At 32.5% G+C, this 14,351-nt stretch overlaps 2 protein-coding genes across 2 annotated transcripts; one reads left to right on the forward strand and one right to left on the reverse strand.

Moving 5' to 3' along the window:
• The first annotated feature begins 848 nt into the window (after positions 1-848).
• Positions 849-2,562, forward strand: LOC103874331 (chloroplastic import inner membrane translocase subunit HP30-2). The gene is made up of 6 exons (XM_009152741.3): positions 849-1,237; positions 1,325-1,440; positions 1,803-1,926; positions 2,011-2,159; positions 2,236-2,298; positions 2,384-2,562. Exons 1-6 carry the CDS (start codon positions 938-940, stop codon positions 2,421-2,423), a joined length of 792 nt encoding a protein of 263 aa, XP_009150989.1. The 5' UTR covers positions 849-937; the 3' UTR covers positions 2,424-2,562.
• A 3,772-nt stretch (positions 2,563-6,334) lies between these two features.
• On the reverse strand, positions 6,335-6,938 carry LOC103874333 (protein RESPONSE TO LOW SULFUR 2). Its single transcript, XM_009152742.3, has one exon. The coding sequence runs from the start codon at positions 6,849-6,851 to the stop codon at positions 6,570-6,572; it is 282 nt and encodes a 93-aa protein (XP_009150990.1). The 5' UTR covers positions 6,852-6,938; the 3' UTR covers positions 6,335-6,569.
• Positions 6,939-14,351: the final 7,413 nt, after the last annotated feature.

Genomic DNA, 14,351 nt, shown 5'->3' on the forward strand with positions numbered 1-14,351 from the left:
AGGAAGAAATGCATAACAGAGCACATAGACATCTCCGTCTCCCATAGTTGAAAACCATCGTTGAAAGCACTTTACGATTGTCTTTTCACCTAACACTAGTTTTTGAATTAATTGTCTCTCGCAGCCATCTGGGACCCTTCCGAGCAACATAAAACTGATGTATGTGATCCCTTATAACGCTTTGAGCGATTTCAGTTGCCACAGTGTTAAGGATATCCAGTGTATGGTCAAGCGACCAGAATTGAATGAAGGAGAGGCCCATCCCTATTATTTTAAGAAGGTAACGAAACTGAGAAAAGAGATGAGTGTGGAGCGTAGCTCATTGACAACTTAAAGATGATCCTATGGTATGTAATTATTTGGATTATTGATGAGTATTTGATTATGTAAACATTTAGATAATTGAAAAGTATTTCGTATTGGTTAGTTCTTCAGTGTTGAATTGGATAAATATTGTATAACCGAATTGTAGGAGATGTTATATTTATTTCTGATGAAATTTGAATAGGTCCAAAACTTAAGTAATAATAATTTTTTAAATACGATAAATTAATAGATTAGAGAATATACGAAGAAAAATGTTTTCACTTGATTGGCTAAAAATATAGAGTAACTTGGCTGAAAAATATATTTACACCATTCTTTTCTTGCTAACAATGCTTTTCAATGAGTAATACCTTATTTTGATTGAGTGTTTGGTAGCAAGGTAAAACGTATACGCACGTGGAGATAGACATTTTTTTTGGTAAAAGGCCCAGTTAGGTCTAAAACCCCCAAATAGATCTTAAATGGACCACAAACATAAAAAGCCCAACATCGATCTTAAAGGCTCAACAAACATCAACACTATCATACCAGAAACGGAGACGGCATCGTAAAACGAGGTTAGATAAGAAGAAGAGTGAGAAGAGAACAAGAAAAGTGTGAGAGAGAGAAGATGGGGAAAGACGTAGGAGGAGAGAAGAAGAAGCGTGGAGACGGAGAAACAATGGCCGTGATGAGCCTCATGAAGGACCAGCAGAATCCAATCCACCAGTTTCAGGTCAAGTTCAAGGAGGCCGAGATTGGCTTCAAGTCGTGGCTCTCCAAACAGAAGCTGCCGGTGGAAGCCGCCGTCGTCACCGCCATGGGAGGCGTTCAGGGAGCTTTTATCGGTGGGCTCATGGGAACTCTCTCCCCTGAGATGCCTCAGACGGGCGTGGACCCTCAGGCTATGGCGTCTTTGCAGCAAACTCAGGTCTTTTTTTTAAGAAAAAAAAAACTAAGTTTGATGGATTTCGTTCTAGCTATTTATTGGTAAGAGATGTGTGACAATGTTTTGTAGGCGCTTGTGGGTGGGCCCTTGGTCCAAGCTCGGAACTTTGCGGCTATTACTGGTGTTAATGCTGGTATAGCTTGTGTTATGAAGCGGATTAGAGGCAAGGAGGATCTTGAGTCTGCGTAAGTTTTGGTTTTTTTATCTCTTAAAGTTTGCAGCTTTAGCTTCTGATGAGCTTGTATAGTGTGACTTGTTGTTTTCACTAATGATCTAAGACTAATTGAATCCATGAAGCTTAATCCTGGAGCTGCTGTTAGAGACGGTTACTGTCTGTGTCTAGTGTTAATGTGTTGCATTTTCTTACTTTTCTGATGATTGGGTTAGGCTTTAATATAGTTTGAGACAACCGATATGTCTTAATCATCATTTATTGCTTTCATGAGCTTATATTCTCTCTCTGAATCAGCTCATAGGTTTTTACCTCTTGTGTGAACATCTGATGGTTGAAGAATCTCTGTGATTTACTTGTGTTTTTTTTGTGCAGTGTGGTTGCGGCGTTTGGATCTGGAGTCGCGTATTCTCTGGTGAGTGCAGGGTTACAAGGACAGCCTATGAATGCAATCACCACTGCTGCTGGTTTCTCTCTTTTTCAAGGAATTTTCTTCAAGGTGAGTGATCATATATACACATATAGGAAGAGACTATACTGTTCTTGAAACACATGTTTCTTTTTTTTTCCCGGTTTTGTTCAGCTGGGGGAAAGGTTCTCTAAACCAACCGTTGAAGATCCATACTATACTCGGGCGAGATCTATGCTGTTGAAACTGGGTCTTGAGAAGTATGAGAAGAACTTCAAGAAGGGTTTGCTGGCTGATCCCACTTTGCCTTTGCTCACTGATAGGTAACTGAGCTTTTCAACTTTTCATTTCTGTATCATCGAAAACTGTATGCCCTCTAAACTCTCTGTGTGTGGCCAGTGCGCTAAAAGACGTGAGCATCCCACCGGGACCAAGGCTACTGATACTAGATCACATCCAGAGGTTTGAATCTAACTTCTAGCTTTATTTTCACACACATGAATCTGTGAGATCACTGACTTGTGGTGGGTTGTTTTGGCACGTATAGGGACCCTGAGCTGAAGGGTAAACGAGGAAGCCGTGGTTGAGGCTCAAGAAATAGCCACGTTGTGTCATGGGCAGAAAATTTGTATGGTTTCGTTATTAAGTATCTCAAGCACTATCAGTTTCTTGTACGGTGGTATTATTATTTATACTATTATTATTGGTTCATGTTGCTAGCAATAATCTTGTAATCTATCTTATTAAAACTCAAGTACAAATTAGGTTTGTTTGGAAACATGTATAGCAATTTTTTAAAAAAGTTTGTTTGGAAATATAGATTGTAGTTTAAAAAAAAGTTTGTTTGGAAACATGGATTGCAGTTTTAAAAATAAGGTTTGATTGGAAACATAGATTGTAGTTTTAAAAAATAGGTTTGTTTGGAAACATGGATAGCACTATATTAAGAAGAAAAAAAGTAATGGGCTTATACTTTTAAGAAAATTTGGAAGTCCATTATATTGTGAGAAATTATCTATATGGTACATAATCGGGTTCGGTTCAGGTCTGTTTGAGTTTCGGGTTTCCGGGGTCAAAGATTTCAGCCTCATTCTAATATTTCTAAATTTATGTTTGGGTTCATTTAGGATTTTTGCGGGTTCGGTTCGACTTCAGATATAATTTTAAATTACTTTTAAAATTTTAAAACTCATTATATATTTATATACTTTAAATTTATCAAAAAGTATAAACAAAATAATATATTAAATATAAATTTGAATAACATATGTCAGAATACCTAAAGGTAACATATAAATTACTTTAGTTCAAATATTTGGATAGAGAATCAATAATTATTTTAAGTATTTTTGGTGTTTTAAGTATACTTTTACTATTTTATATATTTACTATTGATTATTTGTATATGTTTTCAAGTATTTAAACCAACTTAAAAGTATCATATATATTCTAGATGTTTTATATATATATAAAATCTAAAAATAATTAATATATATATAAGTATATAAATCTATTTCGTATACATTCGGATACCCGAAATACTTCGGTTCGGATCGGATTCGGTTTTGGTTCTCTAAAAACCAAAATTTTGAATAAGTTAGATATTTACTCAATTTCGGTTTGGGTTTGGTACTACTTTTTCGGATCGAGATCGGTTCGGTTCTTCAGATTCGGATATTTTGCATAGCCCTTATATTATTGACATGAAAAACAAATAGAAACATAATTTTGAAAAATATACCCGCGCGGACGCGCGGGTCAAAGTCTAGTGTCTTCTTATGACTATGGTTACTTTGATTACCAATTTATGATATTTATTAAACCGCACAACATATCTCTGATTGGTTTCTCCAAATCATTCTAGGTTTTTTATATTGTTAAAAACACATCGTCAATTGATATCTGCTGAATTTTGCAGTGTTATAAGAATATGCGACTTAAAAGTTTAGCTGAGAAACCTTGCGCATCTTTCTTAGCCAAAATTTCGACCAAAATTTTATGGCCTTCTATTTATATTTTTTTTTTAAAACACCTTAAGTACATTATTCTTTCCGTTTCATATTAATTTTACTGTGAAATACAATTTTCATTACAAAATCAATATCGTTTTAAATTTTCTAAGCAACATTTTTATTGGTTGAAATATTACTAAATGTATAAATAATGATATTATAATTTAGAAAATATACAAAATTAAATATATATTTTAATCTGTGTTCAAAAATATAAACGACAATCAAAATAAAATTGAGTTCACATTCTATTTGAATTTAAGTTGGCAATCAAAACTCCTAACAATTACAATACAATACAAGCTGTAATCCAATGTTTTTAAAACCGGACAGACCCGATGGTTGAATAGGTCCATATAAACATAAAACTAGTATATATATATATATATAATGTTTTATGTTTTAAATTCATTTATATTTTGATTATGTATCATATTTACTAATATTACTTTTAAATTTATACACTAAAAATATATTAACCAAGATTATTAAACCAGGTTTGACACGGTCGAACCATATTGGACCGTGACCCGAAAATTATCCGGTTCAGCTTCTGGTCTGGTTTTAAAAACACTGCTATAATCTGATTATTTTATTTAATTATTCAGTTTAACAGAAACCTAATAGATGGATTTGAACAAACTAATTGACGGGTTTTAGATACCCAACGTTTGTTTTATATGGCCCATTGGTTGGTTTGGTTTGGTCAGGTTTATTCCTATAGTACAAGTAACCATGTTCCTTGCATTAACTTATCTTAAAAGGACATGACAATTTAAGTTAGCAACCATGTGAGACGCCTTTTTATAAGCAAAAAATCATGAACTACGCGTACCGTTGAATCTATTGTAGGCCTAAAATAAGCCTAATATAAATCGGGCGACCAAACAATGCTTTCTTACAAGGTTCATTAATCATTATTGGTTAAGAAAGGATGCATGTTGATATATAACATTTGGAAGCATTTTAGCAAAATATATTAAAACTATCGTAGAAAAAGAAAAAAAAAAGAAAAATACAAATATTCATTGCCTATATATATTTGGCCACGTTAGATATTTTGCTATAGTTTAAGATCAATAAAACTCCTTTGTAAAAACAATTTCCCATCTCTTTGTGCTTAATGACTGTTTAACCAAAATATCTTCAGTAGAATAATAAGTAAAAATCACTAAATAAATCAATATGAAACGTCATCGTCGGTTGCTCGTGGGTGGTGGTCATTGTGCTTTAGAGAAAAAAGAAAAATAAAGAAAGAAATACTGTAGTGTTTTGGCTTTAATAATGAAATAATACAATATTCTGAACTGTGTATGATTGTCTTTATATCCATCACCTTCTCTTTATATACTTGTCCAGTAAGATGTCTAAACAATTAAACATATACAATTGTTTTCATGGAAAGTCCGATTGCGTTTGAATTGTTGGAACCACCATGATCATCCTAAATTTCCTTTAAAAACCGATTGCGTTCACCATTCAAAACCGTGGTTGTATAAAAATTTTCAAATTAGGTATCACATCTCTATATCTAATACATCAACATCTAAAACAATGGATGTAAACACATTACTCATAGTCTCATATATACTCATGAAACTGACCCAGAGGCTTATGATGTGAGGCTATATATCATACATGGGATCTTTTGATTTATCCACCAAGTATATTCTTCTCTATAGGGTTTTGCTTTCCTATTATTTCTGGTAAATATCACATTAGATACACCATCCTGTATGGTCGCCCAAATCTTTTGAATAAAGACATTCGTTTTTTTGAGATTTATCAAACTCAATAATATTTGCAGTTACATGTGACAATAATATAGTTCTTTAATGCATTTTTTTGTAATTGTAAATCCTGTTTCATTTGGTTTCTGCATTTGCAATTCACAAGAAATTGTATCTTTACCCATGACATGCCATGTTTGTATCCCTAGATCATTTTATGCTCAGTAACTTCCTAAAACTAATTAAAACCAGTTGAGTGTTGGGGATGCGAGATCCATATGTAAGTGGTTCATGGTTGGAGAGAGTTAGCTACAGTGGCAGAGCCAGAAGAAAGTTTTACCGGAGGCAGTTGTAAAATTTTTATATTCAATTTATAGGGGGCTGTAGAAGAAAATTCACCATTAAAATCATATAAACTAGCTAAGCTTTCGTTACGGCACAAAAAGTACAACATGTTTTCTTGTAATTAAAAATATACTTGAGAAAGATTAAAACTACTGTTGGAACTCCAGTAGGGGTCAACGGCTATAGAAATCCATCAACAACGAAACACAGACTGATTTATTAGTAAATTATTTTATCAAATATGCCATTTCAATTACTCTGAAGTTTTCTTGCAAATGTACTACTGGATATCTCCTCACATATGGAAAACAATAACAAAATAAACATTCTTCCTTTGTTAATTGCTTTTTGAAATCCAAGTTTTTACTAAATAAAAAAGGTTAAGAGGCTTTGTTGTGTTATATTTCAAACTAATCGAAATATATTGCTTTAATTTTCAAAAGACTTTCATCACTTTGTTTAACAACATCAATTATTGTTTATGCTAAATTTTCAAAAGAAGAAATCTGAGATCTATAAACGAAAAAAAAGGAAAGAAAAGTTATACATAATCGGCATTGATATGAGCCAATTTTGTAAATTCAGATACATGCAATAATCTAAGATATCTATCATTACACAAATACGCATGTATGTATCTATCTATCTAGGGCGAGGCCAAATCGGAGGAAGAGAGACGAGAGAGTTCGTTCACGAGGAAGAGGATGCGAGACTGGTAATCACGCGCCTGGTCGAGCGATTCGGCTTCAAGCTCAGCGAGCTGAGAGCAGAGACGCTCCTCAGCCTCCTCCGCCACCTGCGTCCGCCGCCACAGCTGCAACATCTCTTTCCTCATTTCCTCCACCGCTTTTTCCATCTCTCCGTTCTTCCGCCGTAGCTCCTCCACCTCGGAAGCCGCCACCGTCACAAGGTTTCCTCCTTTCCCCATTTGTTTTCAAAGTTTCTTTGTTTTTGTTTTGTTTGAGTTTTTTTTTTGTTGGCTTTGTGTTGTTCTTGTTCTTGGTATTGGGTTCTTGAATGCTCCTATTTTATAGGCGTCATGGTTACTGGCCTTTGGGTGGGTATATGTCTAGGTTCATTGTATCTCTTGTTCTCGTTTTTTTCTTCTTCTGGTGAGTTATTTTCCTCCTCTAGAACATTTTGTTATTTTATTGTTTTCTGACACACGTTGGATCCCACCATATATTTTTCCAAAATTTTAGTGGTACGACAAAATTATTTCAGCGGCTAGAAATGTTGTTGGAGAATTAAAAAAGTTTCACGGGAAATTTCGAGATATACAATTATTATTTTTGCTAAAAGAAATTCAAAATTTTATGATACTATTTTGAAAATTCTACTAAAAGAATTCTGCATATACACAAACGATATTAGTCTACGGCGTAAACTCGCTATAGGCCCATGATATGTGGAAATACTCTCTGTCAGAAGCCGTGTTCCTAGAATACACATTGGTAAATCTAAAAAGTTTGGACCATATACTTTCCTTTGCAAGGGAGATGTTATACGAATTTCGTTCTATATTTTTGGAATGTCTCTTAGATGACATGTTTGTTTGTAACATGTAATAAGGAATGCCCTTCCTCAAAAAAAACACATGTAATTATAGAACATATATAAATAGTATAAAGTTATGGACTACTCTGTAAATACGTTACCCTAGAATACTCTCATGTACATGTATATATACTCCTCATATGTTCTAATAATATTCATACTTTCCATAATCCTATATGGTATCAGAGCTTTAGCTCCTAAAACCTAAATTTTCTACGCTCTCAAACATTCTAGCCGTCATGAGTTCATCATCCAACACACAAGCAAATGAGGTGATCTCCCTCAACAACCCAAACTCCATCCTCCACATCAACATGTCGAATGTGTCTAAGCTTACCAACACCAACTACTTGATGTGGAGTATCCAAGTTCACGCGTTGCTCGATGGATATGCTCTTGCAAGCCATCTTGATGCGGTTCAGGACATACCCATTGCCACCATCACCGATGGTGATACTGTCACTCCGAATCCAGAGTTTGTTCGCTGGACACGACAAGACAAGCTGATCTACAGCGCCTTGCTGGGTGCTATAACACCTTCCATTCAACCTATGGTCTCTCGCACCACCAACGCGTCTCAGATCTGGGAAAAGCTGGCTGCTACGTATGCAAAGCCGAGCCGTGGCCATATCAAACAACTCAAGGATCAACTTAAGATCAATACCAAGGGCAACAAAACCATTGATGAGTACATACAAGGCGTGATGACCAAGCTGGATCAACTCGCAATCCTTGGGAAACCGTATGATCATGAGGATCAAGTGGAGATCATTCTCACGGGTCTTTCCATAATCCTATAGTAATAACTAACAAGGAGAAAAGAAAACAAAAATTTCGCTACTTTTCTTGTATCTAGGAAAAAAATTGAATGTAGTGGAAATCATTTTCTAACCTTTATCCTTTCCACTAATATATTCCGCCAATTAAAGCCACCGTAAAGGAATGGTTATGAGAGCAAAGCCTTGTCGACGTAATCATATTCCCACCTCCTCTTAATTGGACAGACTCTATCAAAGTCAATGGCCGTCACGATTATTCAACTATTTACTCCCTCTGCTTCTATAGTTAAGAGTAATTTGCTTATTTTTAATTTGTTTTTTAAATATTAACTATCTCGTGATTGTTATGTATATGGGAAATGTTACTAAGAAGACTTTTTGTCTACATATGAATGAAGTCGTAACTGATTCGCATCTATTTTTGCTGTAATTGGGTGAAAAAATATCTGTCTTATTTAAACCAGTTTTACAAAATTATGAAGACAAATAAACAGGTAGCGTGATCATGAAACATGGCAGACCATGACAAATCACTAGAAAATACCAAGAAAATGTCACGTCCGACTTGCAATGGTTCAAAAACACGTCCAGGTTCAATGAATGTCGTCGCCTTTTAGTCACTCTTTCAAATTCACACATTTCTTATCGGTTCTTTACATTTTTACATGATACGTGTGTTCAAATTTGAATTCTAATTCGATTTTGGTTTTATAATTGAGGTTTGCTTGAGCCAAATGAAAAGTTCGTTATATATTCCAACGACTGTTTACCGGTTTAGTCAAAGTTACTAAACAAAAGAAGAGATTATGGTGGGATTTTGTCATTTTGAAACGATAAATTAAACTAACAATGCATAACACAGAGTAGGCATGCCAACTGTTGAAATGTTTAGTTGGAATATGCTGTATGGATACTGATCAGTGATCACTATCTCCTTTTAGTTAATTAATGTATCATCAAAATATCTCAAATAAATTTTAAAACGTCCCAACTCACGTCAGAAACTGTGTTACGTGTGCACCAGTTCACCATCACTGTTATTAAAAGCATCAAATTGATTGCAAGTTTAACATAAAGAAGGTATAGCTAATAAAGGGATGGGCCTTGTCTTAGGGCTCTGCTAAAAGTAAATAAATTTATGATATATATGACTCCTATTCCACTGCTTCATTTTATCCCAGAGTAAATATAGTGACCTAGTATTAAATTGAACTTTCCATTCTTCCCAGGGTTTTTTGACACGGCTGTTATTTGTCAATAGGAGCGCGCATCTTATAGTGTATTTGAATCAATCAAACAATGGAAGAAAAAACTTGTTAAAACAACCAGGAACCAGGACAACCCGAGTTAGAGTCTAAGGAGTAAGGATTAGGACACCTTCATTAGTATAAATAGAAGAGTTTATTGGAAACTAGTGGTATTCCGGCGCATAGCGTCGGATTCGTATGTTTTATTTTTTCATAAATTTATAATCTATTTTATGGTTTTACTAAAAAAAATATGTTAAATTATGAAAATGAAAATATGTTGAAAGAAAATAATATTTTTCGGGTTCATTTGATAGTGGTTCAATTACGTCATGATTTCTTGGATGTGTTGTGGTAATGTTTGTTTCAATTTATATAACATGCTATGGATTATTGGTATTCTATTAGTCAGGAAAAATTTATTGGTATTCTATTATATAATATGGGTAAACATAATTTTAGATTAAATAGTAGTAGTATAATGTTTAATTTTTACATAAATTCTGTATATATTTTTAATATCATATATACCTGACGAATTTTCATATTTTTCTTTTAATAAAATAGCACTACATAATAATGAACCGTTAAACCAAAAATATCTACAAAAATCAGAGATGGCTACGCGCCGGTTTCATATGTTTTATTCTCTAATTAGTTTAAAATTATTTTTTAATATATTTGATAGTGGTTAGTGATAATAATGTATTACTTTGTTTTAAATTGCTTAGGTCAAAGAAGAATGGTAAAAGTGGTTTTCATAGATTAATGTAATAAAAATAAAATAAAAAGATGACAATTTCACCAAAGTAAATATAATTGAATTTTTAACATAAAATAAAGTTGCAATGCTCTATGTTTCAAAAGGAAACACGTATAAGCATGTGATGTTTTGTGATTATATTGTTTGAATGAAGATAATAAATTATTTCATCTTCTTAATAACAATTTTGCGTCATTTGTCGATGTCACGTATGTGGCAATCCGTTAGAAACTTCATTGTGGACGTAATGGTTATATGAGAAAGTATTTATTATAAGCTTTTGAAATATATGTAGATCAATTTTAAAAACTGTTTAATAGCTAGCTCAGGTAATTGTTGTGAAGGCGTGTCTTTAACATCTTTCATTTCTTTCATAGCTCAGGTAAGAAGTGCACACTATTTCATTTCTTTCATAGGCGTGAACCTCCTTCGATAAATATAATACATATCTTTGTGTGTGCGGTAAGAGTAAGTAGAGTGTAATTGTTTAAATTATTTTCCTACTATGATGTTTGTTGAACCGTAGATCCCTAATCTAAACAACGAAGTTGGATAGAAGTAGAATAATTATTATAACAGAAATCTAAAACAAAGCTAAGCAAAATATTGTTTCTTATTTGGATCAGAAACACGGGAATTAAATTTTATCGGGAGTTCATAATTTTATTGAGTTTGTAACAAAGATTGTGATGATAATGCTTAGCTTTGATACCAAATCATGTCTGCCCTTGGCGAAATTGAAATGTAAGTGTACATTGTAACAGTAGGCTCTGCAACACCAAGAATAAACAATGGATGTCCTTCCAATAGTGGAGTATATCACTCCGCACAATGCTGTTGACACTAAAGTTTGAGCTGTTGTGATCTTCCCATCTGGACAAGTTGCAAAAGAAAGAAAACACAAGCTGGCAGTTTTATGTTACTGCCATTAACATAAAAGTGAGGGAGAAAGAGTGTCAATCTCATGTACCAGTATCTTTCTCCAACTGTTCTTCAAATGTAATTACATGAATATGGATGCAAAGAATATGTATGTTGTTGGTGCCAGAATCCTAGATTTTTTAGTAAATGAAGATCAACCTCACTTCTCTCAAGCAGTAACATTTTTTTTGTAAAAGCAAAAGAGAAGAGACACGAGCATACATAAATCGAATTTATTAAATCCATCTTTGAAACCACTGATCCAATCATGCTTGTAGGATTTGAGTCTCCATCACCACATCTCACAAAAACACAAAACAAAGAAGTCAAACCATGGGCTCTAAGCTTGCATTCAAGAATAACTCATTAAGGAAAAAACGCACACCAAAGAAAAAACAGGTTAAGATACCCATAAAAAGACACCATTCTTGAGATTGAAAGAAGAAAAAGCTAATGTGCAGCTTCTCTACTCTTGGTCTCTTCAGAAGAGTTATGAGAGATTTCCTCGAAATTACTTAAGTATCTAGGGGTAGCATGTCAAGAAGTCAGCTCATGTCGGTGCAACACTTGAACCAACATAAAGATACGTAAGTCTAACTTAAAGACATGCCAGTGAGTGTGAAAACAGAAGAAGCACCTTCAAAGTTGCTCCTTTAAGAAAGAAAGAAAAAAAATTTGTAAGTTCTTTTGGATTAATAAATATTCACATTGAACTTCGTGAAAATAGAGGAAGCAGAAACAGACATACCAAGTGTGTTAGCCTCATTGCCATGAAGTGAGAAAAGGAACCCAAAGCTATGATAGTACGAAAAAACAAAGGAAAGAACAAAAGAACTTGTATTAGGCGTATTCATGTCAAATATAGTTTAATAGAAAAGAAAGGAACTTGGAGTTATGATAGCGAGAAAAAAATATTAACCTCGTTGTCATGAAAGTGTTTGTGCTAATTCCTTTTATAGTGCTTATTGAGCTTCTGCCGCCTAAATACAAATGTGAATCATAGGGAGTGAGATTTTGATCAGGAAGTTAAATTGGTCTGGCAAGATCGCCATTAAGCAGAAGGAAGAGATCAAATACCTTCAAAATAATCAATTTTGAGCATCGTAATCTTAGGAATAGAAACCAACAACTTTTTGTTGACTCCGTGTTATGGACAGATGAAAACTGAATGAAAGACCCAATTATTTCTAACCAAAAAAAAAAGAAATATATTGATAGATCAAAAATCAAGTCTGACTCACCAAGATTAATCAATCGATGAAGCCTGAGATTCTGAATTAGTGTAACAAAATACCGTGAAAATGAAAGTTATTAGAGTTTTTTTAGATGAAAATTTAGAAGAAATGAGAGGAAATAAAGATTTGTTGGTTTAGAATGGGAAAAATAAGTGGTTGAAAATTGAATTCTAAAGCTTTAAAAGCTCAAAAATGATGGTTCATGATGGTTGGAAAAATTGATGATAATGGCATTATTGTAAATAAGAAAAAAATGGTGTGGATGTATTTGGTTTTTTGTGAATTTTTAAATTAATAAAAAATTAATAATAATGGCAATTTTGTAAATAATTCAAAAACATAGGGATAATATAAAAAATTCATTGATGAATAGTAATGACAAAAAAAGTGATTGATTTTGGGTTTGACTTGAAAAGATGGGTTAGTTTTGAAAAACTCTCGTTTTAAATCCCACTAATAAAGGTGAGGTTTTTTTAATGTTTTGTGAAAAGTTGAAGGTTTCTTTACCCAGTTTCCCTCCAATTTGTGTGTAGATGAATTTTCTTAAAAAAATTATATAATATAATTAATGTCCTTACAAATATTTGTAAGCCTAATGTATTTATATTTATAACAAAATTACAATAAACTATTGCTTTATTTATGGTAAGAATTAATGTCAAAAAATTATGCTAAGAATTTAAACGGAACGGTTATTAATGATTTTTTTTATAAAAGAAAACTTTTAGGTCTGTAGATCTTAATTTATTTAGCCAAAAAATATATAAATAAATATTTAAAAATATTTTTATACGATCTGACATCTTTAAACTTATTCCTCAAACAATGTACATAACACAAACAAACGAATATTGTCATATAAATAAATTTTGGCTTTCTCTAATATTTTTTTTTCAAAAGTAAAAAATTCATCAAAGTATAAAAAAATTGAAATTTAAAAGTTTTTCAATTTTATGTACAATTTAAAATTATCTAAAAATTTAATTTTAGAAATATTATTAGTTTTTTCCGGAATTTTAAATGGATTAACCAAAGTTAGGTCAAAGTTTAATGATAATTTTTTTAACAGATTTATCATATTATTAATCAACAAAATTTTTATTAAATTTGAAATGGAATACATATAGATCACTGGATTTACATGTTCAACTATTGGTTCAGATAGATATGAAAACACTGAATATCTATTTGTTATAAATTTATAGATCAAAATTTAAAAATAATACATAATACCAACTGATATTTTGCACCAAAAATTAAATCCACGATTTCAAAGCATTGGTCAAATTATAGTTTCTCAAATTAAAACTTTCATATGTTTACCATTTGTGGAAAAATTATAACATGTGAATATAGGTTTAACGGGCTTTTAATAATTGAGTTACATTTATCTTCATCTCCAAACAGAAACAATGAGTTAACATCTCATAATAATAATAACTAGATTTTGACCCGCGCACCCGCGCGGTTGTATTTTTCAAAAATATTTTGCTACTTGTTTTTTATGTTAATATTAGTGCTTGAAAAAAAACAAAATCTGAAGAACGAAACCGATCTTGATCTGAAAGTGTAATACTAAATCCGAACCAAAATTGATAGCAAAATATTTTGAAAAATATGTTAATATTTAATCTGCGCGCCTGCGCGGATGTATATTTTGAAAAATATGTTGATATTTGTTTTTCATGTAATTATTAGGGTTTGGCAAAATGAATCCGAAGAACAGAACCGATACCGATCCGAAAATATAGTACCAAACCCGAACATAAATTGATTAAATATTCAAATTATTCAAAGTTTTGTTATTTAGAGATCCAAATCTGATCTGAACCGAAGTATTCGGATACCTGAATTTATCTAAAAATATATTTATATACTTATATATTAATTATTTTTAGATTTAACGTGTATAAAACATCAAGAATG

Source organism: Brassica rapa, chromosome A06 (assembly GCF_000309985.2).
Source record: "Brassica rapa cultivar Chiifu-401-42 chromosome A06, CAAS_Brap_v3.01, whole genome shotgun sequence".
Classification (NCBI taxonomy): domain Eukaryota; kingdom Viridiplantae; phylum Streptophyta; class Magnoliopsida; order Brassicales; family Brassicaceae; genus Brassica; species Brassica rapa.